Source organism: Calidris pugnax, unplaced genomic scaffold (genome assembly GCF_001431845.1).
Source record: "Calidris pugnax isolate Ruff unplaced genomic scaffold, ASM143184v1 scaffold10, whole genome shotgun sequence".
In the NCBI taxonomy this organism is placed as follows: domain Eukaryota; kingdom Metazoa; phylum Chordata; class Aves; order Charadriiformes; family Scolopacidae; genus Calidris; species Calidris pugnax.
The window spans coordinates 3172475-3199288 of NW_015090795.1; the positions used below are offsets into that span (position 1 = coordinate 3172475).

The following is a 26814-nucleotide window of genomic DNA, read 5'->3' on the forward strand; positions in this document are numbered from 1 at the left end:
ACCCCAAACCCCCGCCTCAAAATCAACAAAACCAAACCTAAAAGCGGACACAGAGGAACATCTCGGGCTACTGGGGTACTTCATCAGCCAAAAAGAGCTAAAGAGCAAAGCGCACACACACAGGACAGCGCGGGGGGACGGAGACCGGAGAGGGGCAGAAGCTGGGTTCTTCCTCCCCGTTTTGGCTCCGGCCGGTGGCCCAGCAGGGACCCGGTGGCCCAGCAGGGACCTGGTGGCTCGGTGGCCGTCCTCGTCTCGCAGGGGGGAAGGGGGCTGGCTCCTCTCCTCCTCCTCCCCAGAAGAGGCAGCCGGCTCCGGGAGCATCCTCACGGCATGGCCGAGCGCGAAGTGTAGAATTCGGGGACGGGGAGGCCGGTGTGGAGTGTCACCTGCAAGGAGAGAGGACGGGCTCAGTGGTGTCCCAGGGCATGGCTGCTCCTCCTGCCCTGCCACGGGTCCTCCCCGCCACGGCAAGGCCCGGGAGGGGTGGCAAAGGATGTCCCCAGGACCATGGGGGTGGCTTCATCTCACAGAATCTTCTAGGTTGGAAGGGACCTCAAAGATCATCTTGTCCAACCGTCAACCTAACTGACAAAAATAGACACCCACACAACAAACAAGGAGCATCATCACTAAACCATACCTCCCAGCACTACATCAACCCGGCTTTTGAACACCTCCAGGGATGGGGCCTCAACCACCTCCCTGGGCAGCCCATTCCAATGGCTGAGAACCCTTTCTTGCTGCTTCCTGACTCGTTTGTGCTGCAGGAGCCCCAGTGGGAAGTGGGACCGGTGGTACCAGCGGTGCCAAGCCCCACATAATCCCAGCTGGGGTGGGAGGGGTGGGACACGGCAGCAGCGGGGTCTTTCTCCAGGTGGGATGGACAAAAGGGGGCTGAAGGACAATGAAGATGCTCAGAAGACCTCTGAGAAGCCCCCGAGCCAAGGATGGGCCATCCAATGGAGGGGACGTGGGAGGAAGGACCTTCGCAGTGGGGTCTTTCTCCAGGTGGGATGGACAAAAGGGGGCTGAAGGACAATGAAGATGCTCAGGAGACCTCCGAGAAGCCCCCAAGCCAAGGATGGGCCATCCAATGGAGGGGACGTGGCTGAGCGCCGGTGGGAGGAAGGACCTTCGAAGCTGAGCAGCAGCAGGGTGTGGGGCAGGACCATGCTATGGTGTGGGGAGATGCTCAAGTGCAACCTTTAACGTTCCTTTTCAACCCAAACCCTTCTGTGATTCTACGAGAATGGGAGCCAGGCAGGGGCCCAGCATCACCCGGGGATGGGGACAGAGACTCTGACCCAGGGACAATTGGGGAAGAGGAGAAACACCAGAGACCTGATGGTGGAGAAACACCAGAGACCTGATGGTGGGAAGGAGCCAGGTCCTGCAAACTCCCACACGCACCGAGGAACCACGCGTGGGCAATTCCACTCCTTCCACAAATACTTCCATTTGGGAGGAAAGCAAAATTCCTTATTTTATCGGAACAGCCACATTTTCCCCTTCGGACACAGATTGATAGAAAACTTTGTCTAAAAATACCATTATTTCCCTCCTCATGAGAGTCATTTTTGATTACTCGTACACCTTTGAAGAAGGGTGACGAAGGGCTTGGGTTTCTCAGCAGCCTTTTATCAGCGTCCCAGGAGAACCCTCTGGTGTCAGAGAAATGAAGGACTCAGAGGGGCTCTAGGTCTTAGGGCCACGCAGGGGATCGTGGTAGGAATTAAACCCACCACAGAGCAGGGTGTTCTCACCCCACTCAAATTAATTCAGCTGCCCCTAAAACCAAGATGTGCTTCTTTAACCTTTCCTAATTAAACACCGGGACGCTCCGGTGGGGATGCTCTCAGGGGTTTGAGATGGCACCCACCAACCTCCACTCCCAGTGCTGCTGGAAAACTGGGCACTGCCTGGGTACCAGGCAGTGTATCTCGATGGACAACATCCTAATCTCGATGGACAACATCCTAATTAACAGATTTCTAATTTACAGAGGCCTCTTGGTGCCTCTGCCCTCACACAGCCTTTGACACCCGCTGCAGGAGACCACACCAAAGTGCTCCACACCCTGAAGTCACCCGTTACATGCAACGTGTCCCAGGATGTGCCTTGTGGGGTGCTGGAGATGCAAGCGGTGGTAGGGTGGATGTGCCAAAGCCAGGTTAGGTGAACAGGGCGGGGGGTTACTCCTTGTGGGGAGAGGACAGCAGGGATGAGGTCAGTGAGAAGAAAAATGAAAGCTGGAAATACCGGATAGGCCCAGGGAGCCACCACTTGGTGATGTTCAGGAGAGCTGAGAGCTTGGGAGAGAGGGAGAGAAGAGGGGTTTTGAATTTCCCCAGAGGAAAAACAGGCTTTAAAAGGTGTCCTTCTCCTTGGTAGGGCTCCTATCTGGGACCTGGGAGAGCTAGTGAGGCTCTTGTGGGGTAGTATCATGAGGCACAGCTGTGAAACCCCATCAACCAGGAAGGGCTGGAGAACCCTGGTGCTTCATCAACCCTGATGGAGAAACCTGGAGCAGGGAGCTGGAGGCTGCAGCTGAGGCTGCAGAAAGACCCACCCTGGTTTTAGGGACTCACAGGTGGTTTAAGGTGTAAGTTTAGCTCTTTCCAAGCCATCCCTGTCGCAGAAGAGCCCTCCCCACTCCACAAAGTCCCCATGCTGCTGAGCACCAACACCCACCGTTGTGACAGCAGCACTAGAGAGCCTGTGGTGCTCCAGTGCACGGTCAAAGCCCATACCTGCACGTTCCTGTTGAGGCTGACCGCGGGGAAGAAGAGGCCCTCCAGGTTCTCGAAGGCGACAGGCCCTTGCTGGTCCTCGTTGATGGAGAATGTCAGGGTTCTCCTGGTCAAATCCAGCAGCACTCCCACCGTTGCACCTTTTGTTATCCCACCCTCGGTTCTGCAGGGGTGAGCAGAAGATCAGAACATCTCCATGACTTGATGTCCCTTGTGCTCCTGGCTCATGCTTCAGGCCATAGACCTCAAAGGATGATGCTGATGAACTTCACAGCTCACCCAGGAGCCAGGCCATGACCTGCACCCATCCCAGCCACGCTTGCAAGTCCCTGGGCACCTCCTCAAGCCTCCTATAGAAGTGCTCTCCACTTGCCATGATGGCCCTGAGGACACCAAAGACTACCACAGCACCCTGAGGCTACCAGAGCACCCCAGCTACACAATCACAGGGGAAAGCAAGTGGACCTGGGCAAGAAAGCACTTCAAAACCTGCTGACCCATCAGGAAATAGCCCTTGAGGCTGCAGGAAGGTGACACCAGGCTCTCCCCAAGCTACTGCAAGCTTCAAAGTCCTCAGCCCCACTGTTCCTGGGGGGAATGTGAGTGATGGCTGTGGCAAGGGGATAAAGGCAAACAAAATTTCTCATTGACCAGTTGCAAGGCTTTGGTTGTCCATGGGAAGAGTTACAGTGGGCAGGGAAGGAGGTTTGGAGCAAGGCAGAACCAGGGAGGCAGGGACTGTCCTTCCCTTCACCTCTAATAGAGGTGATCAGGAGCGATGTCACCCTTCCCAACAGCCTATAGGTGCCACCAGAAAAACCACGGGCTCCTCCTGGTGCTGTGCTCTTTGGGAGGAAGACCCCGTTGCAGACCATCACCTACCTGTTGGTGTGGGAATTGTTGTGCATGAACCAGCTCCGGTTATTGTCCACGTACATGGCCCAGGCCTTGTCGTCCTTGCCCAGCATGGCATCCTTCAGGACGTCGATGCGCGCCACGCCGAAGGCCGGGTCCGGGTGGTTGTCGTACCGATCGATCGACAGCTCCCAGTAATGGAGCCCTTTGGAGAAGCCCGTTTTCCCCAGCACCACCCTGTCGTCGTAGCTGTTGCAGGTGACGGTCAGGTTGTCGTTAGAGAAGATGATGTCGGCGTGGGCGGAGGAGGGATCGAAAGAAAACCAAGCCACTGGAACACACAAAGGACATCAGGTTAGTCTGGGGGGGGACCTGGTGGTGGCCACGGGGAGGGGACACGGAACAGCACATGCTTCATGCAGGGCCGAGAGGGAGGAGACAGGCATGGTGTGAGGGGGGCTTGGGCCGCTGCCCCCCAGGGTGGTGGGGAGAAGCGGGCAGGGAGCTGCTGAGCGGAGCAGGAGGTGATGGAGGACACCTTCCATCACGGAGGGATGCTTGGAGCAGCACGGCTGAGGCTTGAGGGACTGAGTTTTGCTCTGGCTCCTCTCCTGGTGGCCTGTCTGTCTCTGTTCCTCTCCCACCATCTGTCTGTCTCACCTCCCGAGCTGGCAGGATCCTTCCCATCTCCTAAGATTTGGCCCTAGCAGAAGGAGATGTGTGATCCCAGCCAGGTCTCCAGGCTCCAGATAACAGAACTTCTTCCTACAATCATGGGGCGCTTGCGCAAGCAAAGGTTTGCAGGGTCATGCCCAGCGTGGGATGGGGAATGAGGGTCAGCAGATAAACTGGGAGCCTGGAGAAGAGAAGGCTCTGGGGAGACCTTAGAGCCCCTTCCAGTCCCGCAAGGGGCTCCAGGAGAGATGGGGAGGGACTCTGGATCAGGGAGGGGAGCCATAGGACGAGGGGGAAGGGTTTGACACTGAAAGAGGGGAGATTGAGATGAGATGTGGGGAAGAACTTCTTTGCTGTGAGGGTGGTGAGAGCCTGGCCCAGGTTGCCCAGAGAAGCTGTGGCTGCCCCATCCCTGGAGGGGTTCAAGGGCAGGTTGGATGGGGCTTGGAGCAACCTGGTCTGGTGGGAGGTGTCCCTGCCCATGGAAGGGTGGTTGGAACGAGATGGTCTTTAAGGTCCCTTCCAACCCAAACCATTCTATGATTCTATGAACCGTGTGTCTGTGAGGGTTGGCAGTCCTGGGGACCAAAAGCACATACAGAGGTCTACATCGACACAAGACGCTACGTCACACCGAGAAACCTCCCTGCGGAGCAACCGCTTGGCCACACGTAAGACAAGAGCTAAGCTCATGGGCAGGCTGGAGAAACGCCCCGAAACCTCCACGACTGCTGGTTTAAATGCACGGGACATCGCTGGCTGCAAATCTGACAGATACAGTGTCACGTCCTGGACAAGACAGAGGCAACGAGGGGGGGTTTCACAAGCCACCAGCCCGGTTCCCCAGGTGGTTTTTTCCAGCCGTCACTGAAAACGGGAACTGACACATCCACAAAACACTCCCAAGGCCTGCAGGAGTCACCACGGCTTGAAAAATAAAACACTCGGGTGAGATTGGTTCAGTGGTTTATTGGATCGTTGGACAAGAGGGCTCACATGCACCCGGCCCCCCCCCCGGCATCCGCCACGCGGCGGGGGCCGTTCCGTACCTGCCACCATTTTTTTAATGTCAACTGTGGTCATTCCCAAGGAAAAGCATGCGGGAGAGAAAACAGCACGTCAGGTTGAAGAAGGAGGAAGGAAGGAAGGAGAATAAACCCCATTTCTGCTTGCCAGGTTCTCCAGCGAGCGCAGGGACCTCTCAGCGCTTCGCGTCAAGGAGGGAGGACAGGCTCAGGATGCCCGAGGAGGGAATCCCAATGGATGGGGGGGGTCCCATCTCCCAGGGGATGAACAGGCCTGGCCTTGCAAGCAGGGACCACCAACCCCTTGCTCCAATTAGCTGCAGAGGGGCTAATCACCTCCTGGGCATTCAGCCCACCTTAATCAACTGGGACGCGTATTGCTTTGAGCAGGAGGATCAGGTCTTAATTAAAGGGCCGCTTCCAGAGCACTGATTTCAGGCTTTGCCTTAAAACTATCATGGGGGAAAACTTAAAAATGCCTTTACATCATATGGCAAAGGAATAAACCCTTCCTCCTCCGAATTTGCCTACTGCCAGGACATCCCAGAGCGCCCTGCAAGCAGGGTCTGCGCAAGAAACGCTCCTCGCTCCCTGAAGAAAAGTTACAAGATTTAAAAAGAGAAAAGAAAAAAAACCAAAACAAAACCCAAAGAGATGAGCAACAGGGAGTAGGCACCGGTGCAGGGTATTTAATAAATATACTTGCCTAATTGAGAGTAAGGCGTTCCTTGGGTGTCAAAATTGCATCCTATAAAGAGATACTACATTTCACACATCACAGCTAAAGAAACAACAACCGCCTGAAAAACACCCCTGAGCATTTAACCTCTCCCTGAGCATCCAGCCGGCCCCGGGAGCCCTGATTCATTAAAAGCCAGGAGAGCATGGAGAGGGGTTGCAAACCTCACCCGTGAGTTGGGCTGGTGGCCGTTTTGGTGAGTCTCACCCCCTGGGACTTGGGGGATGTTCTGCTCTTTCATGGCCAGATCCCATCACGGCCTTCAAGAGCGTCGAGGCTGATTGCTACCTGCTCAGGATGCCAAATCGTTGGAATTTTAGCCTTGGCAGAACATCTTGGCTGCTTGGTGAGTATTGTCTACATTGACCATCAGTTGAATCACTTAAAAACACCCACCCCACTCCCCGGAGGACAGGGACTGATGGAAGAAGAGCAGCCACTGGTGTGTCTGGGGAATAGGGACCACCGAGCACCCAAAGGGCACCGGGCTGTAGCTTTGGGGGTGGTGGCACAGGCAGGATGAGTTCGGGTGCCCTTCACCCTCCTGCCACTGGGCTGTGCCTGGTCACTGGCCACAAACACCTCCTGGGAGCCAAACTGCAGCTGGGGACCGATCCAGGAGCTTGTCCCCACCAGGAGGAGAGGACAACATGAAGTCCCATACGGGCACTGCACAGGAGGGCATGCAGGAAGGGTGCTGGATTTTAAGGATACCCCTGTGTAGCTCTGTTACTGTTCTTTTCACCTCTCCTCTGGCAAGGAAGCAGGTTTTTCACCCTGCTGACGTGGGGTGTTGGTGAGGAAGCATCTGGCCACAGTTGTGGTCCACGGTGAGGGCCAAGCAGCACCTCCTGAGGCTGTTAATGAATCGTGCCCCGTGTGCCCCTGCTCAAAAAGTGGTTTTCGAGGTCTCCGCGAGTCGCTACAATACAAGTTCACCTGAGTGACACCCGGGCACACTCCGGACCCCGTTTCACCTTATCCCACCACCCCAGACCATGGCTGCAGAGGTCCATAACCCCCCCCTCCTCACCCCCCCAAAACAAGTATCGCTCACGGCCATCGCCACGGATCTCGGACACAAAGTAAGAAACGTCCGTAACAGAACAGAGTTGAAGCCATTAGCGCACAGCGGCACGATGAGAAAAACAAAAACCAAACATAAAAAAGCACAAAGAAAAGAAATTCTGGCAAGGGTCATGCTGCAGCATTCCTCATTCCGGGTGATGGGATGGAAATCAAACAATCGGGGGCCCCCATTCTTCCTGGGCTTCCACCAGAGGAAGCCGGGAATTACTCCACTGGAGCCCATGGAGTGGTGTAAATCCAGAGTGGGTGGAAGAATGGGGGCCCAGGATCTTTAGCAACGGAAGGATGTGCAAAGAGTGGTTAGAAAACAGCTGGGAGAGATCACACTGTGCCCACAGCTCCTCCTCCTCCAAGGAGGAACCATCCCGAGGCCATCACTCCTTCTGCCTCTACTGCCTACGTCCCACCACAGCCCCTCAGGATGGGCTCACGGCGCTCGTGGGTGCTGCCCAAGGAGAGAGGTGTCACTGGAGTGGTTTCCTCTGCTCTGCAGAAACCAAAACTTGGAGAGGAACCCCATCTGGTTCTGCCAAGCCAAGCCTGGTGCTCAAAGCTGAGCGGCCAAGAGCCCACATCATTGGGATCTTGGGGAGTCAGACCACAAGGGGTTGGTGACCTGGCCTTAGCAGACCTTGCTTGCAACTTGACTCACTTCCTTTTTAAGATTTTAAGATTTAATCGAGCAAACTCATTTCACTAAACAAATCTCACAGCAGAGACTGGGCTTTCTGGCTGTACAGGGAAAGGGAACCATCGAGATGTCCCCACAAGTTTCTCCCAGGGAGGCCCTGTTCTTCTCACCGTCCCCAGACACAGGATCAACGCAAACTGGAGAGGAGGGACCTGCTCTGCTGGCTGGCTGGGCAAAACGGTTCAGCCCTGGGGAGAACAGCACCCACGGAAGGAATTACTGTGCTTTTCCATCACCCCACGCCTGAAACTACGCTGGGAGGTAGAGATGAACACACCAGGAGAACCAGGCCACCGAAAACCCCTCCGCGGCCACCGACAGGAGCTTCCCCCCACCACCACTGCCATCCGCATGTCATGGGCAAAACAAACACAACGGAACAAAACAAACGAATATTTTGAAGATGCCCAGAAGCACAGACGAAGAGGCAATGCCAGAGGCGCTCGGCTCACCAGCTGAATTCAGGGACTGTAAAGAAGAATGCAAGCTCAGCTGGTGCGGCCATCGCCACGGATCTCGGACACAAAGTAAGAAACGTCCGTAACAGAACAGAGTTGAAGCCATTAGCGCACAGCGGCACGATGAGAAAAACAAAAACCAAACATAAAAAAGCACAAAGAAAAGAAATTTGCAGCCTCTCAACCCTCCCCCCCCCGAAAACAGCTGGGAGAGATCACACTGTGCCCACAGCTCCTCCTCCTCCAAGGAGGAACCATCCCGAGGCCATCACTCCTTCTGCCTCTACTGCCTACGTCCCACCACAGCCCCTCAGGATGGGCTCACGGCGCTCGTGGGTGCTGCCCAAGGAGAGAGGTGTCACTGGAGTGGTTTCCTCTGCTCTGCAGAAACCAAAACTTGGAGAGGAACCCCATCTGGTTCTGCCAAGCCAAGCCTGGTGCTCAAAGCTGAGCGGCCAAGAGCCCACATCATTGGGATCTTGGGGAGTCAGACCACAAGGGGTTGGTGACCTGGCCTTAGCAGACCTTGCTTGCAACTTGACTCACTTCCTTTTTAAGATTTTAAGATTTAATCGAGCAAACTCATTTCACTAAACAAATCTCACAGCAGAGACTGGGCTTTCTGGCTGTACAGGGAAAGGGAACCATCGAGATCCAGTGCTGGGTGGCCCATCTCGGCTGGGAAAGACCAGAAGGGCATGCCTGCAGAAGCCCAGACACAATTTTACCCACTTCTCATCCTCGCTCTCTTCAGATGCCGAGACCCTGCCAGATGTTTCACTCCCTGCTAACCTCTACAGCCCGTATCACCGCTCACCGAAGGCAGAAGAAAGACTCCAGTCAACTTCCATTTTAAGATTTAATCGAGCAAACTCATTTCACTAAACAAATCTCACAGCAGAGACTGGGCTTTCTGGCTGTACAGGGAAAGGGAACCATCGAGATGTCCCCACAAGTTTCTCCCAGGGAGGCCCTGTTCTTCTCACCATCCCCAGACACAGGATCAACGCAAACTGGAGAGGAGGGACCTGCTCTGCTGGCTGGCTGGGCAAAACGGTTCAGCCCTGGGGAGAACAGCACCCACGGAAGGAATTACTGTGCTTTTCCATCACCCCACGCCTGAAACTACGCTGGGAGGTAGAGATGAACACACCAGGAGAACCAGGCCGCCGAAAACCCCTCCGTGGCCACCAACAAACAGGAGCTTCCCCCCCCCACCACTGCCATCCGCATGTCATGGGCAAAACAAACACAACGGAACAAAACAAACGAATATTTTGAAGATGCCCAGAAGCACAGACGAAGAGGCAATGCCAGAGGCGCTCGGCTCACCAGCTGAATTCAGGGACTGTAAAGAAGAATGCAAGCTCAGCTGGTGGGCCGAAGATCTTAGCTCAAAGTAGGATCTCCCCGGAAAGCTGGGTTGTAGATTAAGGGTGGAGGAGAAAGGACTCATTCTACGAAGCTGCGATCTTTCCAAAGGCACTGGAAAAGGGAGGGTCTGTTCTTCTGACTGCGTGTCTAAACGTAAGATCAATGCAAACTAGAGATCAGAAACGGGGTCTGCTGGAGGGTGTCGCTCCGTCGCCCCCCGAGACCGGACCTCGGAGAGAGAAACCTCTGGTGCTCCACAACCCAGCGAGACCCTCCAGGAAAGCTTTGCCTCTGACAGTATCAGCAAAAAAAAAATATCGTATTTTTCCATCTTCCAACACGTTCCTGCATCACCGTGAGAGATGCAATGGGCTTTTCTTTAAAAAACGCACCTAAAAAGACTTCACAAGTTACCATGCACACTTCCCCACGGCCCTTTAATCAATCTCATACCTTCTCGTGCACAGTAATTAGTGGCTGGTTAAGGGCTGAAAGGCATTTGGCAGGGCTGTACTAAGCTGTATCGCCCTAAGTACCACCAAGCACCCACCTTACTCAAAGGCTGTTCGGGATGTTGTGTTCTTGGTATCCCTGTGCACCTGTCAAAACACATCTGAGCCTTACAGTGAGAATTTAACTCATGGGGTTCACAGCAAAACGTCAGAGTAGAAAGAACCTCTCAGGTCGTGGTTCCCCGCTACCACCAACGGTCACCTCCTGCAACTCCTTCCCTAGCCTTGTCAAGGTTGGGGGGGGTTAATGTAAAAATGTGGAATCCACCATCCTCCACACAGTGAAATCAGTTAAACACCCAAATTCCGTATTCCCAGCCTTCCCCCCTCTCAGCTGGGAACACGGACTGAGCTGGAAATCATGTTAAAACAGATAAAAGGAAGCATTTCTTTGCACGGTGGATTGTAACTTCTGCAACTTGCTGCTGCGAGAGGCTGTGGAGGCAAAGAGGGTCAGTGGGTTCACACAGGGGTTAGAGAAATTATTGCACAACAGGTCAATAAACGGAGCTGAAGGTTAGGGAAGGACACGTCCTCCAACATCTACCAAGTGAAGAACTACTACCAAGAGTAGCCGGGCTCATGGCTCTCCCTAACCAGCATCTCACGTTCCTACAGCTCCTTGTAGCCCATCTCCCCGTGGTCACCCCTTTCCAAAAACCTCTGGTTGCTGCTGGGTGTCACTCCACGGCTGGCGAGGAACTTAAAGTTGGGTCCCAGCTGAGCAACTGGGCTTGAAAGAGGAGAAAAGCTTCTGGTGCTCAACCAGGCTGGGGAAGGTCTCTCCGGCTGTGGTGGCCCAGCCCCTTTGCCACATCTCCAGGGGGGTAGAGGTGGCCAGCAGAAGCTGCTTGTGGTGTTGGCAGAGCTGGCTGAGTTTGGGAGCCCAGGAGAGGGGACAGCAGGGCAGAGAGTGTGACAAGCCAGGCTTCCCTCCCTGAGCTTCTGCTCCCAGGCTTGTGTCTCACCAAAGAAACAAGAAGCCAAGGGGGAGTGGAGACATGGTCCTTCCCCCATGCACAGCTCCTTGCAGCACGGGCAGCGTGGCTGAAGGCACAAAGGAGCCCAATGGAAAGGCCAAGGTGTGGGCAGTCAAAAAGACCTGGGGAAGGGTAAGAAAGGAGTAGCAGGTTTTTGGCAGAGAAGCTCTTGCCCCAGCCAGGAGTGCAGATATGGGCCCCTCCAGCACTGCTCAGCTCCTCTTCTCCATCTCCACCTGGCCTGAGTTGGTCCTTCATCTCACCATCCACCTTGCTGGACAGTCCACAGAAAGAAACAACACTGGAGGGACTTGCAAGCCATCTCAGACATCCTGGTAGAGAAAAGCAGCCTCACAGCCAGCTCACCTGCAGATGCTAATCCCACCACAACTGGGAGGTCTTCTGTGTTCCTTGTCACCGTGCATTAAGTCCCTGTTCCTGGGGGTGGCCATTTGCATCGCACCATGACCAGCAGACCAGAGCCAGGGGTTTCTGCAAAGCTCCTCAGAGGCTGCTCTTGCCACAGCCATGAATGCACCAAGGAACCGTTGGCTGGTTGAACTCAAAGCCAGGTTGGAGGGGGCTTTGAGCAACCTGGTCTAGTGGGAGGTGTCCCTGCCCAGGGCAGTGGGGTGGAACTGGATGATCTTTAAGGTCCCTTCCAACCCAAACCATTCTATGATTCTATGATCAAGCCTGCAGTGGTTGTCCTGGGAGGCACTGGCTAAGATGTGACAGGGCAAGAGGTCCTCCCAGGTGAAACAGCCTGACACCGGCTAGGGAGAGCACACAGTTCAAGATAAGGACCACTGCCTTCAGCCCTTGCTGCTATTTGGTTGAGCTGATGAGGAGGATCTTCATCCCTGGGAAGCCTCAAAGGGCCCAGCAGATGAGAAGGGCTCTGGGGCACAGACCTTCTCCCAGCCAGAAGCCACCTTGCCCTGCTGGTGGCACCAAGCACCAGCATTAAAAAGTCAATTGCAATTTTCTCAGCTGGAAAACATGGTTTCCTTTGGGATGAGCAGGAGAACATGTGCCACGCCATGGGGTGGGAAGGTGCTCTGCAGCTTGCTGTAGGTTTGTGGGTGTGCTGACTTCCCATGGGACATTCCCACCAGTGCTGGGTGGCCCATCTCGGCTGGGAAAGACCAGAAGGGCATGCCTGCAGAAGCCCAGACACAATTTTACCCACTTCTCATCCTCGCTCTCTTCAGATGCCGAGACCCTGCCAGATGTTTCACTCCCTGCTAACCTCTACAGCCCGTATCACCGCTCACCGAAGGCAGAAGAAAGACTCCAGTCAACTTCCACGGGCTGTGGATGAGGACCTCGTGTGCTAGGAACCAGAAGCCAGCTTTTACATAACATCCTTGAGGTGGAATTCCTCCTAACCACTTACAGCAGCTGTGTTGGGAGAGATGTTCTCTTCCTGTGGAGCACGTCTCTTCTTTTGTCCCCTCTTCCCGCACGAACACTTTGCAGGGAGCTGCAGAGCGTGGCTGAAGGGGAAAGCTAAGCCTACTTCAGGCAAAATAGCACTTAAAGGCCTGATGCTGCTCTAAAGGCCAGAAATAAAAGCCTAAACAGGAGCTGTGATGTGTGAGGCAGCTCTATTCTATAGACTCGGATATCTGGAAGCTGCTCAGAGATGTAATTTAATTCACTTTTGAGCTCAAAAAGCTCAGGCGGCCTCTAAAAGCAGGAAATGCTTCAAGCCCATTTGACTTTTTCTCCTCCTTTCTTTCTTTGTTGCCAGAATAACAAATGCAAAAGCCCGTTGGGTGAAAAGGCTGAAGGGGGGAAACTTCCACGCGATGCTCAAAGAGTGAAATGCGTTTGGTGGCACCAGCCCCGAGCACAGCCCACCCTGCTGGGACCAGGAACAGCTGGTTTTGCCCAGGTTCCTTCATATTTTGGAGCTTTGCAGTAGGTGAGCTCGGCTCAGCAGTGAAAATACCTAAGAGAGGAAAAGCAGAGTCGGAAAGATCCCAGCAGGAATGCTGCAAGCTCCTGGCTAGGATGAGTTAAAGCCCAACTGGTTTTGGTTAGGAAACCGTGCCTCAAATGGGTCTTTTGAGATTGGGTGATGAGATGTCCCCCCTGTACTGGGCACTGGTGAGGCCCCACCTCGAGTGCTGTGTCCAGTTTTGGGCCCCTCATGACCAGAAGGACATTGAGATGCTGGAGTGGGTCCAGAGAAGGGCAACGGAGCTGGTGAGGGGTCTGGAGCACAAGTCTTGTGAGGAGCAGCTGAGGGAGCTGGGGGTGTTCAGCCTGGAGAAAAGGAGGCTGAGGGGAGACCTTCTCGCTCTCTCCAACTCCCTGAAAGGAGGGTGTAGCCAGGGGGGGTCGGTCTCTTCTCCCAAGGAAGAAGTGATGGGACAAGAGGAAATGGCCTCAAGTTGCACCAGGGGAGGTTTAGGATGGATATTAAGAAAAATTTCTTCACTGAAAGGGTTGTAAAGTCTTGGAAGAGGCTGCCCAAGGCAGTGGTGGAGTCTCCATTCCTGGAGAGATTTAAAAGTTGGGCAGATATGGTGCTGAGGGACATGGGTTAGTGTTGGTTTTTGTCAGTGTTAGTTGAGCTGGAAATCACGTTAAAACAGATAAAAGGAAGCGTTTCTTTGCACGGTGGATCGTAACTTCTGCAACTTGCTGCTGTGTGAGGCTGTGGAAGCAAAGAGGGTCAGTGGGTTCACACAGGGGTTAGAGAAATTATTGCACAACAGGTCAATAAACGGAGCTGAAGGTTAGGGAAGGACATGTCCTCCAACATCTACCAAGTGAAGAACTACTACCAAGAGTAGCCGGGCTCATGGCTCTCCCTAACCAGCATCTCACGTTCCTACAGCTCCTTGTAGCCCATCTCCCCGTGGTCACCCCTTTCCAAAAACCTCTGGTTGCTGCTGGGTGTCACTCCACGGCTGGCGAGGAACTTAAAGTTGGGTCCCAGCTGAGCAACTGGGCTTGAAAGAGGAGAAAAGCTTCTGGTGCTCAACCAGGCTGGGGAAGGTCTCTCCGGCTGTGGTGGCCCAGCCCCTTTGCCACATCTCCAGCTTTTCTCTTCTATGCTTTCAGCAGAAAATCCCTTTTTTCTCCTTGCTCAAAGCCACTGGCTGAGTTTGGGAGCCCAGGAGAGGGGACAGCAGGGCAGAGAGTGTGACAAGCCAGGCTTCCCTCCCTGAGCTTCTGCTCCCAGGCTTGTGTCTCACCAAAGAAACAAGAAGCCAAGGGGGAGTGGAGACATGGTCCTTCCCCCATGCACAGACCAGAGATGCTCCGAGGCAAGAAGGCTCTCATCCTTCTTCCACCTCCACCAGTAGCCCCAGGAGCTGTGTGTGTGTCCCCTCCTGAACCCCTCTCCATCTGCCAGGGCTGCAGGGACACGTTGCCGCTCTGGAGCGACCTGCCAGCCAGGTCTGGTAATTCTGGTCAAGAAAATCTTCATGCAGTTTGGAAAATGCAGATTTTAGTCTGGGAGTAGGGAAAAGGCATCCCACCAAGCGTGGAAAACTCCCAAGGAAGGGTTTCTTGCCTGGCAGCAAGGCTCCAGGGGGGCAGAGGAGTCAGGTGGGGGCTGATTCCTTCCTTTCCTGGGCTCCATCTCCTGCTGGTTCCAGCTCCCACCTCGTTTCTTGGAGCCAGTCTTATGTCTCTCCCACCTGTGTGGCAGAAATGAGCCCATTTTCTGTGATGGATTAAGCACCTGGTGTGACAAATGTACTTAAAATCAGGTGGGGAGACTCCTCCCCAACCTGCACGGGGGTGTTTAATATTCTAACCCAGTGCCTGCCAGGGTGAGGGTGATGCAGGTGGCCCCGTGGGCTGGCAAGGACATCCGTGTGGCCCCACGGTCCCTCTGTCCTGCACTGGCAGGGGGTGAAGGGGACACCGTGCGGTGACGGCGTCGTGCAGCCACGCGCAGCCCCTCAGTGTCTCAGGAGTGATGTTGACAGCCTTGTTTTAAGTGGAATTCATGAAAACATCTGAGCTTCCCTTCGTGTCATGCAAACCCCCTGCTGCAAGCAAATTTTCAACACCTCTCTGCGGGATGCCCCTCGCTGTACCCACACTGCTCCTCCCCAAAGAACATCATCTACAAAGGAAAAAAGGAGGGGGTGGGGGGGGGAGAAGAGAGAAATCCTGGCACTGCTCAAGACTCCTGACCCAACTTTTCCTCTTCCCATCAGCGCTGGGATTTCCTGCACCGATGGCTGAGGAACTGGAGGACCGGCCCAGCGGGTCCCTCCGTGGCGATGCTAAGCTTGGGGGGTGCCAGATGGGCCCCACAGGCTGCGTGGGGGCTGTGTCCAAGCGTGTGGGGCTGGAGCTGGGGCAATGCCTTACCCTCGGATGTCTGGAGGACCAGGGTCTTGCTGTAAGGGCTGACGCCTGTTTTGTTGAAGGCCTTGACGCGCGCGCTGTAGGTGCTGTTGAAGTGAAGCCCGTCCACCGTGCACATGGTCTCCTTGCCCACGTACACCTCCTGCAAAACAAGCACAATTAGTGCCTGGACACAGAGTTCAGCTGGGCTTTGCCACCTGGGGCCGACTTATGAGCACTGGATACGGCCAAAGCAGAGCAAAGGGGCCCTATGATTTATTCCTTGACAATACCGGGCCATAAAACCAATTTCTGGAGGGCAGGGAGATGCTGCTCCATCATGACCAAGTCATGAGGCATCAATCCCAGCCAAGCTCCCACTGGATCCCGGAGGAGCTCTGTCAGAGAGAGGAATTTATACAGACCAAGCCCAGGACAGGGAAAAAAAACCCTTGCAGAGAACAATTTTTTATGCTCCTGGATGTGAGGATCAAAGTGTTCCTTGAAAGAGAACAAGGTGATGACACTGAACGGGCGCTGACTCACCGGCATCTCACCCTTCTGCTGCTGTAGCCCCACTCGCTGGGCAAGCAGGGACAGGGGTGAAGAGGCCTATGGGGCTACTCAAACCCATGGCTCACAAAACTTTGACCTGCAACCAGCAGGTCCCACGACAAAACCCTGTTTGCTGCCCTTGGCAGCGCAGATGGAAGCTCCCACTTCCAGAGCCAAGGCTTGAACCTGGCCCCTTTCCTTTCAGATGGGTGATGATCTTAAAAGGTCTCTTCCAACCATCAGATTCTACATCCCCAAAGCGTATAGAGGTGCCTGCAAGGCCCCCCTGCACTGCAGAGCAGAGGTGATGGCTTTCACCCCTCCCGAGAACCTGACCAAGGCTGGGAGAAGCCCACAGCAGACCTGGGAATGGCGATGGTCGGTGCTCAGGGTCAAGGAGCATAATGTAGGTGTCCTAATGGACTGAGATCGGTGATGGGACACTAAGGTGGCCCTGATGACCCCCAGAGCTCTCCTGCAGCCTGCACAGCTCCCACTTCACCACCCCTTTGTGGTGCATGGAGCTCCTTTGTGGCTTGATGTCCAAAAGCAGGGTCCTCTTGCCTCAGGACAACATCCCAGTATCTCCTGCCTGTTTACGTGGGAGGTAACGAACAGGCTGGGCCACACACTGACCTGTTCTTGGCAGGGACTGTCACCTGTACAACAGGCAAATCACTGCCTGACATGGTCAGGTCACTGCTTTTGGGGAGGAGAGTGGCTCAGTGATTTCTCCTTCGTGGCACCAGCCGTGGTCCATTGGCTGGAGCTGCCCTCTAGCCCCACCACATCCAAGCCCTTTTCCCACTGCTGGTGGGACGAGAGAAGACTGGTGCCTGTGCTGAGCATTGGAGCTCCCCAAACCCAGCCTCCTGCTCCCTTCTCTCTCCAGATGCCACTCATGTCACCTCTCTTCTGCCTCGACTCTGCTCTGGCTCCTGCCCACCCGAGTTCCTTGCAGATGGATTCAGAAAATGTGATGGGCTGGTCCCTGCACCCGCTCTCGGTGGACGCCAACACGCCAGGATAATTATCAGCGTGTCGGATCAGGGAAAAAAATCATATTTTAATTGTGTAATTACAGCAATTTAAGAGCCCTCAGGCCTGAAACACCTCTGCTTGCTGGCAGCTGGCAAACCATGAGCCTTTCACGGCAATTAGCATACCTTGCATGAAATATTCAGCAACCTAAAAAGAAGGAGCTTCAAATATGTTCTTTGCATTTGCAAGTCGTATCGGTACCTGGAAAGGTATTTCCACCCCCTCAAATAACCTTGGTCCCCAGAAGAGCCCGCAGCTTGTCTGCACCCTCAAGCTTCCCTGGGTATCTCAGCAGCAAGTCTTGTGTTTCCAGGGAAGGAGAGGACCTGCAAAAAAGTCTGGGGAACTCTCTGGGACCAGGTGCAACATCTCACCACCAGGATTGGTTTCAAGGTCCAAGAACTCACCCTGAACTGGCCGCCGTTGCCGTCGTCGAGCTCCAGGATGTAGCCTTCCACCTGCACCGTGGACAAGGGGGGCTGCTTCCAGGACAAGGTGGCACTGTTGTTGTGGGTGCAACACTCCTCCAGCTGCAGGATGGGGGGGGCCGGCACTGGGGAGGAAACTAAACACAAATTAGTGTAAGCCTGGCTGCTGGAACCACAGAGGAGGAGAAACACGATTCAGCTGAAGCGTGGAGGACGCATTTATGGCGCATTATGGAAGGCAGTAGAAGGGATGTAACTGAGACCTCGTGGGTGGTGGTGGGGAAGCAGAAAGGACTGTTCTCCAATCAAGCTCCACCAAATTTCTCCACCCCCCAGCAGGGTGAAGCTGATTTCCCCAGAGCTTCTCTGCTTTCTTCTTGGTTTTGGAATGCATTTTGGTGGAACACAGCATGTACCTGGTGTAGAACTGCCCGGAGTCTTCGCAGCAGCTGGTCCCAAACCTAGGACACACTCTGCAGAGCTGCTTTTTATCTACAGCTCTGCTTTGCCATCAAACAAACTCACCCCCACAAACCAAGCGACGCTGCAGGAGCAGAGACCAGCCTCAGGACCTGCAGAACAGGGACAACCTGTTCTTTTTGTTTATTCTAAAAAGGGGAGGCGACTGGTGAGACTTGGTGAAGAGCTGAGCGTGTCCCTCAACGAGGCTGTTTTAGTGTTGGGGAGTGACAGCCCTTGACCTGCCAAAAAAGGCTCAGGGTCCTTCCATGCCATCCCCGAGCACAGCACCCTCTCTGGGGGTTCCTGTGGGACCCCAGGGTTGTCCCCTCTGCCAGCTCTTGCTGCTGAGCACCTCCTGGGGAGGGACAAGAGGCATGAGGACAGTTCAAGGAGGTCTCCAAACAGGCTCCAGGCTGTCCCTGTCCCCAGCCTCCGCACGCTGCTGGAACCACAACTGGGAGGTGGTGCACCCTGCAGCCTCCCGCCAGCTACAGAGGGGACACAAAGGACTGTCAGGGCTTTTTCTGCTCACACTGATGAATAAGAGTAAGAATAAGGCTAGAAAATTAACATTAATAACACTAAAGAACCAGTATTGATCCCGATACCAATATAAACTACCCCAGGACTATCCCTAGCCCATCCCAACAGCCAGTGTGGGACCCTGCGAGGGCTCAGGGCTCCGGCACCGGGGCAAGGTGGTCTCAGGATCCCAGCCATCGAGGGACAGAGAGATCTCCTCAGGAAACTCTGTGATTTCTATTGAATATGTGTTATTTCATGGTATGAACTAACCCTGTTGGCAGCTTGGGTCAAGTGCCCAGGTCTTGCTCCTCCTCATCCCCACACCTGGGGAGCTGGAAGACACCGAGATCTTGAATTCTGCATCCCATAATGGGGTCTAAAATAAATATTTTCACAAATTCATACACTAGAGTCTTCTAAAAGTGCAGTTTTCCCAAGCATTAGAAGAGACCTTACTGAAAAGTAAAATTACTGAAAGAGAAATTAATGCTGTGTGGCCCAAACCAGGACAAGCAATTTAAGAGCCCTCAGGCCTGAAACACCTCTGCTTGCTGGCAGCTGGCAAACCATGAGCCTTTCACGGCAATTAGCATACCTTGCATGAAATATTCAGCAACCTAAAAAGAAGGAGCTTCAAATATGTTCTTTGCATTTGCAAGTCGTATCGGTACCTGGAAAGGTATTTCCACCCCCTCAAATAACCTTGGTCCCCAAAAGAGCCCGCAGCTTGTCTGCACCCTCAAGCTTCCCTGGGTATCTCAGCAGCAAGTCTTGTGTTTCCAGGGAAGGAGAGGACCTGCAAAAAAGTCTGGGGAACTCTCTGGGACCAGGTGCAACATCTCACCACCAGGATTGGTTTCAAGGTCCAAGAACTCACCCTGAACTGGCCGCCATTGCCGTCGTCGAGCTCCAGGATGTAGCCTTCCACCTGCACCGTGGACAAGGGGGGCTGCTTCCAGGACAAGGTGGCACTGTTGTTGTGGGTGCAACACTCCTCCAGCTGCAGGATGGGGGGGGCCGGCACTGGGGAGGAAACTAAACACAAATTAGTGTAAGCCTGGCTGCTGGAACCACAGAGGAGGAGAAACACGATTCAGCTGAAGCGTGGAGGACGCATTTATGGCGCATTATGGAAGGCAGTAGAAGGGATGTAACTGAGACCTCGTGGGTGGTGGTGGGGAAGCAGAAAGGACTGTTCTCCAATCAAGCTCCACCAAATTTCTCCACCCCCCAGCAGGGTGAAGCTGATTTCCCCAGAGCTTCTCTGCTTTCTTCTTGGTTTTGGAATGCATTTTGGTGGAACACAGCATGTACCTGGTGTAGAACTGCCCGGAGTCTTCGCAGCAGCTGGTCCCAAACCTAGGACACACTCTGCAGAGCTGCTTTTTATCTACAGCTCTGCTTTGCCATCAAACAAACTCACCCCCACAAACCAAGCGACGCTGCAGGAGCAGAGACCAGCCTCAGGACCTGCAGAACAGGGACAACCTGTTCTTTTTGTTTATTCTAAAAAGGGGAGGCGACTGGTGAGACTTGGTGAAGAGCTGAGCGTGTCCCTCAACGAGGCTGTTTTAGTGTTGGGGAGTGACAGCCCTTGACCTGCCAAAAAAGGCTCAGGGTCCTTCCATGCCATCCCCGAGCACAGCACCCTCTCTGGGGGTTCCTGTGGGACCCCAGGGTTGTCCCCTCTGCCAGCTCTTGCTGCTGAGCACCTCCTGGGGAGGGACAAGAGGCATGAGGACAGTTCAAGGAGGTCTCCAAACAGGCTCCAGGCTGTCCCTGTCCCCAGCCTCCGCACGCTGCTGGAACCACAACTGGGAGGTGGTGCACCCTGCAGCCTCCCGCCAGCTACAGAGGGGACACAAAGGACTGTCAGGGCTTTTTCTGCTCACACTGATGAATAAGAGTAAGAATAAGGCTAGAAAATTAACATTAATAACACTAAAGAACCAGTATTGATCCCGATACCAATATAAACTACCCCAGGACTATCCCTAGCCCATCCCAACAGCCAGTGTGGGACCCTGCGAGGGCTCAGGGCTCCGGCACCGGGGCAAGGTGGTCTCAGGATCCCAGCCATCGAGGGACAGAGAGATCTCCTCAGGAAACTCTGTGATTTCTATTGAATATGTGTTATTTCATGGTATGAACTAACCCTGTTGGCAGCTTGGGTCAAGTGCCCAGGTCTTGCTCCTCCTCATCCCCACACCTGGGGAGCTGGAAGACACCGAGATCTTGAATTCTGCATCCCATAATGGGGTCTAAAATAAATATTTTCACAAATTCATACACTAGAGTCTTCTAAAAGTGCAGTTTTCCCAAGCATTAGAAGAGACCTTACTGAAAAGTAAAATTACTGAAAGAGAAATTAATGCTGTGTGGCCCAAACCAGGACAAAGGGACAGCCCTCCCAAACCTCCTCTCAGCAAAGCTGCTCGTCCTCCATCCTCACCCTCACGGCTCAAAGTCCAACGAGAGACAGTGAAAAAAAGACACGGAGAATAAAGACAAGATGTGGAGGAGCCACAGATGCCTGGGAGAGAAAAGACAGACTCTCTGGCAAAGGTTCACCATTCACCACCTCCCTCTGGGACTCCTCCACCTCCTTGGGCTGGATCCTCAGGAACCACCAGGCTGAAGGCCTGGAGAAACCGAGTGGAGGAAGGCCTTGTGTTTCAGTTAATTAGGCAGAAGGGATGCTGCAATGGATGCGGGATGCCCTGTCCCCATTACTCACCTCTGCTCTCTATAGAGACCCCTGGGGTTGACCCATCTCTCCTGGAGCTGTGCCACGGTTGGGATCCAAACCCAACCTTCTGCAAAGTCTACAAAAGGCAACGATTCACTTCCACAGGGAGGGTGAGAGGAGAGGAGAGCCTCCATCAGCTCTGCCCTGCCTCCAGAGAGGAGGGCGGGTGAGCTAAACCAGCAGCAGATTTGCTCTTATTAATTAAAAATAACCCTCTGGGCTAAACTGAGAGAAGGGAGGGCAGGAACACGCTAACATCTCCACAACTGGCATGTAAGCAAAAGAGTAGCCCAGCCCTCCTTGCCTTTAGCTCCTCTTGCGATCAAAACTCGTTATTGACACTTCAAATTAACTGCCTGGCTAACAAGGAGCATCTGGGAGCACTCCCAGCAGCCCTGCCCAAGGCCCCCTTCTCACCACAGCGAACACCAGCAGGGCCATTATTTGAAGGTGCTCGTTATCCTCACCGAGGAGGTGGGTCAAGAGCTGCTGAGAAATTCTGGGGTGGACAAACAGCTCCTCGAGTCAGGACACCCAGCCCTGATGGCAACGAAGAGCCCTGCCAGACCCACAGCTGGTGGCCTTCCCTCCAGGCAGCTCATTTGCACCAGCTGAAGGTAACGGGCCTCTGTTTAATGTTCTTCCCCATGTCACAGCCCACCTCCTGTCAGCTTGCAAATTGGTCACCGGTCGCAGTGGCTCTCTGCCTTCCATGAAGCGATGCAAATGCTCTCTGTGGGACAGCAGAACGAGCACAGAAGGAACAGAGAACAAGGAGGAAATTAAAACTGAAGGGAGGGAAGAGAAGGGAGGGAGGGAAGACCCCGAGCTGGCGTGGCTCTTTGTGGCTTTGTGTTGGGAGGGACACCGTGGCTGCCCCTGAGCATGTATGACCAGAGGTTTGAGAAGCGCCTTGTGCTGCTCCCAAGACCCTGGTCCCAACCTGCAGAGCACCTTCTAACACACTGCCAGGGAAAAGGGAGGTTCTGGCATCTCCACTGTGGCTGCCCCATCCCTGGAGGGGTTCAAGGCCAGGTTGGAGGCGGCTTGGAGCAACTGGGCTGGAGAGAGGTGTCCCTACCCATTAGGTGGAACTAAATGATCTTTAAGGTCCCTTCCAACCCAAACCATTCTGTGATCTGGCACACATCTGCCCAGGGATGCAGGACAGGGAGGCAGACAGCTGGCCCAGGGGTGGAAAATACACAGGAACGGGCATAACTCTAGGTCTGGGGTGCTCAGTTTTGTTGGGAGACGATGAGAAACTCTCCTCTGCTGCCTCTTCCCTGTGATGAGTTGCGTGGAAGGACTCAGCATGAGTAGATACGGGCTTAATAAAGGCAGTAGAAATATCCTTACCTTTCATCTGCACGAAGTCGAGCTGATGGATGGACTGTAGCAGAGGGGCGTTGTCAAGGTTCAGGTCGAAGTCCGTGGTCATCCGAGGAGTGAGCGTCCCCTTTCCCCACTGGTCCTCGGTTAAGTGCACTCTCCTGATGAGAGCGTCGGAGATCTGGTGGCAAAGAGCAACCTCAGCTATCGGGGGCCACCAGGGCTGCGTGCTGTACCTTGTCCCTACCCTGCTCTCCTCCTTCCCTGGGCCTCCCAGGCTTCTGTCCCACTTCTGTCCCTCTCTGCCAACGGCTGGGACATCAAATGTGGCCTCCAGCATCACCTTTTGCTGCAGGCTCAGATTGGCAGATGGAGCCCAGGAGCTCTGGGGACTATTTTAAAGGCAGGGTCTAGTACCTAAGGGGCTGCTCAACCTGGAGAAGAGAAGACTGAGAGGGGACCTCATCAATGCTGAGCAATATCTGAAGAGTGGGTGGCAAGAGGATGGGGCCAGAGTCTTCTCAGTGGTGCCTGGTGACAGGACAAGGGGCAACGGGCTTGAACTGGAACACAGGAAATTCCATCTGAACATGAGTAAGAACTTTCCTGTGAGGGTGGCAGAGCCCTGGAAGAGGCTGCCCAGAGAGGTGGTGGAGTCTCCTTCTCTGGAGACATTCAAACCCACCTGGACACGTTCCTGTGCAACCTGCTCTGGGTGACCCTGCTTTAGCAGGGGGTTGGAGGAGATGATCTCCAGAGGTCCCTTCCAACCCTTACCAGTCTGTGATTCTGTGAACCTGGAGGTGATGGGAGGCTGACCCTTGGATTTTATGGCTGGAAAAACTGGGGACATCATCCTCCCTCAGCTCTATGGTGTTAAACCCAGGGCCACTTGGCTGTGCGATGCCTCTCCCGCTCCCCTGGCAGCCCCAACGTCAGCAGCTCCCCACCAACCTGGAGGAAGCCACTGGGGTCGTTCTCCTTGATGACCTCCAGGCAGTACTCCATCAGGCCCGTGGTCTGGCGTAGCTTGACCGTGCAGTGAGAAATCTGGTCTCGCACCACCTGCAACAGGACAAGGAGAAGAGCTTTGCTTGGAGCTGCGGGGTGGGGACAGGGACAAGGTGAGGACCACATGAAGGGAGACCAAGACTCAAGGGAGGAGAAAAAGGCAGAACTGGCCAAGATTCATGCACTGAATTCCAGATCCTTGGGAACCTGGCGACCAACAACAAGCCTTGCTTTGCTCAAAATTATTAACCCACACAATTATTCAAAGCAGGAGGGCAGTTCCTTGCCCTGTCTTTAATTAAAACAGCTCCCAAACAACAAGCTTACAAACTCCACAGATACACTGCTTCTGTGGGGCTGCCCCATCCATCCTCGGTGCAGAGCCAGGCTATGGGGCAGGCTCTGGGGCAGCTTTGAACTGGAACACAGGAAATTCCATCTGAACATGAGTAAGAACTTTCCTGTGAGGGTGGCAGAGCCCTGGAAGAGGCTGCCCAGAGAGGTGGTGGAGTCTCCTTCTCTGGAGACATTCAAACCCACCTGGACACGTTCCTGTGCAACCTGCTCTGGGTGACCCTGCTTTAGCAGGGGGTTGGAGGAGATGATCTCCAGAGGTCCCTTCCAACCCTTACCAGTCTGTGATTCTGTGAACCTGGAGGTGATGGGAGGCTGACCCTTGGATTTTATGGCTGGAAAAACTGGGGACATCATCCTCCCTCAGCTCTATGGTGTTAAACCCAGGGCCACTTGGCTGTGCGATGCCTCTACCGCTCCCCTGGCAGCCCCAACGTCAGCAGCTGCCCACCAACCTGGAGGAAGCCACTGGGGTCGTTCTCCTTGATGACCTCCAGGCAGTACTCCATCAGGCCCGTGGTCTGGCGTAGCTTGACCGTGCAGTGAGAAATCTGGTCTCGCACCACCTGCAACGGGACAAGGAGAAGAGCTTTGCTTGGAGCTGCAGGGTGGGGACAGGGACAAGGTGAGGACCACATGAAGGGAGACCAAGACTCAAGGGAGGAGAAAAAGGCAGAACTGGCCAAGATTCATGCACTGAATTCCAGATCCTTGGGAACCTGGCGACCAACAACAAGCCTTGCTTTGCTCAAAATTATTAACCCACACAATTATTCAAAGCAGGAGGGCAGTTCCTTGCCCTGTCTTTAATTAAAACAGCTCCCAAACAACAAGCTTACAAACTCCACAGATACACTGCTTCTGTGGGGCTGCCCCATCCATCCTCGGTGCAGAGCCAGGCTATGGGGCAGGCTCTGGGGCAGCTGCATCCAAGAGGAACGAACGCACCACCTCCCCCAGCTTCACAATCCCTTTGAGATGCTCATCTGCCCATCAGCTGAGATGGACCATGCTGCAGAATTGCTTCATTTTCTCCACCAGCTGCAGCAGGAGGCTGGGGATGAGCTCGGAGGGAGAAGTGAGAGGGGATAAATCCCACAGACCTTGTGGCAAGGCTCTCTGCAGCATCGCCCAGCTCTGCTGGGGGCTGCCCAGGCTGCCCACTAAAGCATGGCTTCTTCCACCCAGGGATGGGGCTTCTTGCACCCATGTGTGCTGGCAACCCAAAAAGCCCCCCGCCCCCTGGGCTGCATCCCCAGCCCTGTGGCCAGCAGGGAAAGGGGGGGGGGATTCTGCCCCTCTGCTCCGCTCTGGGGAGATACCCCCCCAGTGCTGCCTCCAGCTCTGGGGCCACCACCAGCAGAAGGACATGGAGCTGTTGGAGCGGGGCCAGAGGAGGCCACGGAGATGCTGGGAGGGCTGGAGCCCCTCTGCTGGGAGGACAGGCTGAGAGAGTTGGGGGGGGTCAGCCTGGAGAAGAGAAGGCTCCAGGGAGACCTTGGAGCCCCTTCCAGTCCCTCAAGGGGCTCCAGGAGAGAGGGGGAGGGACTCTGGATCAGGGAGGGGAGCCATAGGATGAGGGGGAAGGGTTTGACACTGAAAGAGGGGAGATTGAGGTGAGATGTGGGGAAGAAATTGTTTGCTGTGAGGGTGGTGAGAGCCTGGCCCAGGTTGCCCAGAGAAGCTGTGGCTGCCCCATCCCTGGAGGGGTTCAAGGCCAGGTTGGAGGGGGCTTGGAGCAACCTGGTCTGGTGGGAGGTGTCCCTGCCCAGGGCAGGGGGTGGCACTGGATGATCCTTAACATCCTTTCCAACCCAAACCATTCTGTGATTTTATGGTTCCCCTGGGGAACGTGTTTCAGCGTCCCAGCAGTGGAGCACAACCCAGAGTACCACCAAGCCTGTGGTTTGGCTGGTACCTGCTGACCTTCCCTAAAGCCCAGCGGGAGGATGGCATTCAGGTTCCAATATCATGAAGGTACATTTGGGAGCTGGCTGGTCCCTCACGCTGAATCCCTGCAGAAGGAGACAGCGCAGGTCTGAGCCCCGTATCAGGGAGATTTCTGTCACGGGAGATTGGCAGAGCAGCTCAGGAAGAGAGATTTATGCTTTAGAGGAACGTGCCCATGGCAGATAATTTTTTTTTTTTTTTTTTTTCTGGAAGAGCTTTAAAGCTGCGTAAAGTTCTCCACTAGGGCCAAACAAAGCTCTGCAGCTCTGGAGACCGCAGCTATTCAGGATGTTACAGAGAGTGAAGATGAGCTTCCCCTCAGCATCTGCAGCTGCAGCACGATGGAAAAAAACCTGCAATAAGCATCGATTAACATTTCTGAAGGCACCATCATGTCTGGTGGAGCCCAGCGCCTGTGGGACCACCCTGGGCTGAGGAGCACCTCCTCCTGTGGGCATCTCAATGGTCCGAGGGGTGGGGAGGAGAAACGAAGCACGTGTCAGACCCCTGCGGAGAATGAACCTGGCTTTCCAGGGGGGGTGATAACCCCTGCAGGGCAATCAATCACATCATGCCTTGCTTAATTATAATTTAATCACCTCTACTTAATCACCTAACAGGAAGAAAAGAATTACCAGTCCTCCAACTTGGGATAATATATTTTTTTTTCTTCCGTGAAAAGCTATGGAGCTGGCTCCTGATTTTTTGGGAGGGGCCACTCCTGGGATTTAGCAATCCCAGCCTGATGCTTCCAGCCCACCCATGGCAGAGGGAGGTGGGATCAAGCCCAGGATCTGGGGAGGTGGCTGCATCCAGCACAAGCCCTCTGCAGGGCGGACAAGGCAGCAGAGGGAGCTCCCATAATGTTCCTCTGGTCCACGAGGTGTGCGTGGAGGCTTGTGGAGATGCTGGATGGCTCTGGGCTAGTGGATA

The 26814-nt window shown here is 54.5% G+C and overlaps 1 protein-coding gene across 1 annotated transcript in view; it reads right to left on the reverse strand.

Moving 5' to 3' along the window:
- Window positions 1-8: 8 nt before the first annotated feature.
- The window catches only part of TRIM9 (tripartite motif containing 9), a 115778-nt gene continuing 88972 nt past the window's right edge, over window positions 9-26814 (reverse strand). The window contains exons 4-13 of the mRNA XM_014936807.1: window positions 24387-24497; window positions 22594-22747; window positions 19363-19520; window positions 15499-15637; window positions 9618-9806; window positions 6015-6056; window positions 5333-5356; window positions 3636-3939; window positions 2754-2916; window positions 9-389 (exon numbers count right to left, since the gene is read on the reverse strand). Of these exons, the coding sequence (XP_014792293.1) occupies window positions 327-389; window positions 2754-2916; window positions 3636-3939; window positions 5333-5356; window positions 6015-6056; window positions 9618-9806; window positions 15499-15637; window positions 19363-19520; window positions 22594-22747; window positions 24387-24497 (1347 nt within the window). The 3' untranslated portion in view covers window positions 9-326. The remainder of the gene's footprint in view (window positions 390-2753; window positions 2917-3635; window positions 3940-5332; window positions 5357-6014; window positions 6057-9617; window positions 9807-15498; window positions 15638-19362; window positions 19521-22593; window positions 22748-24386; window positions 24498-26814) is intronic.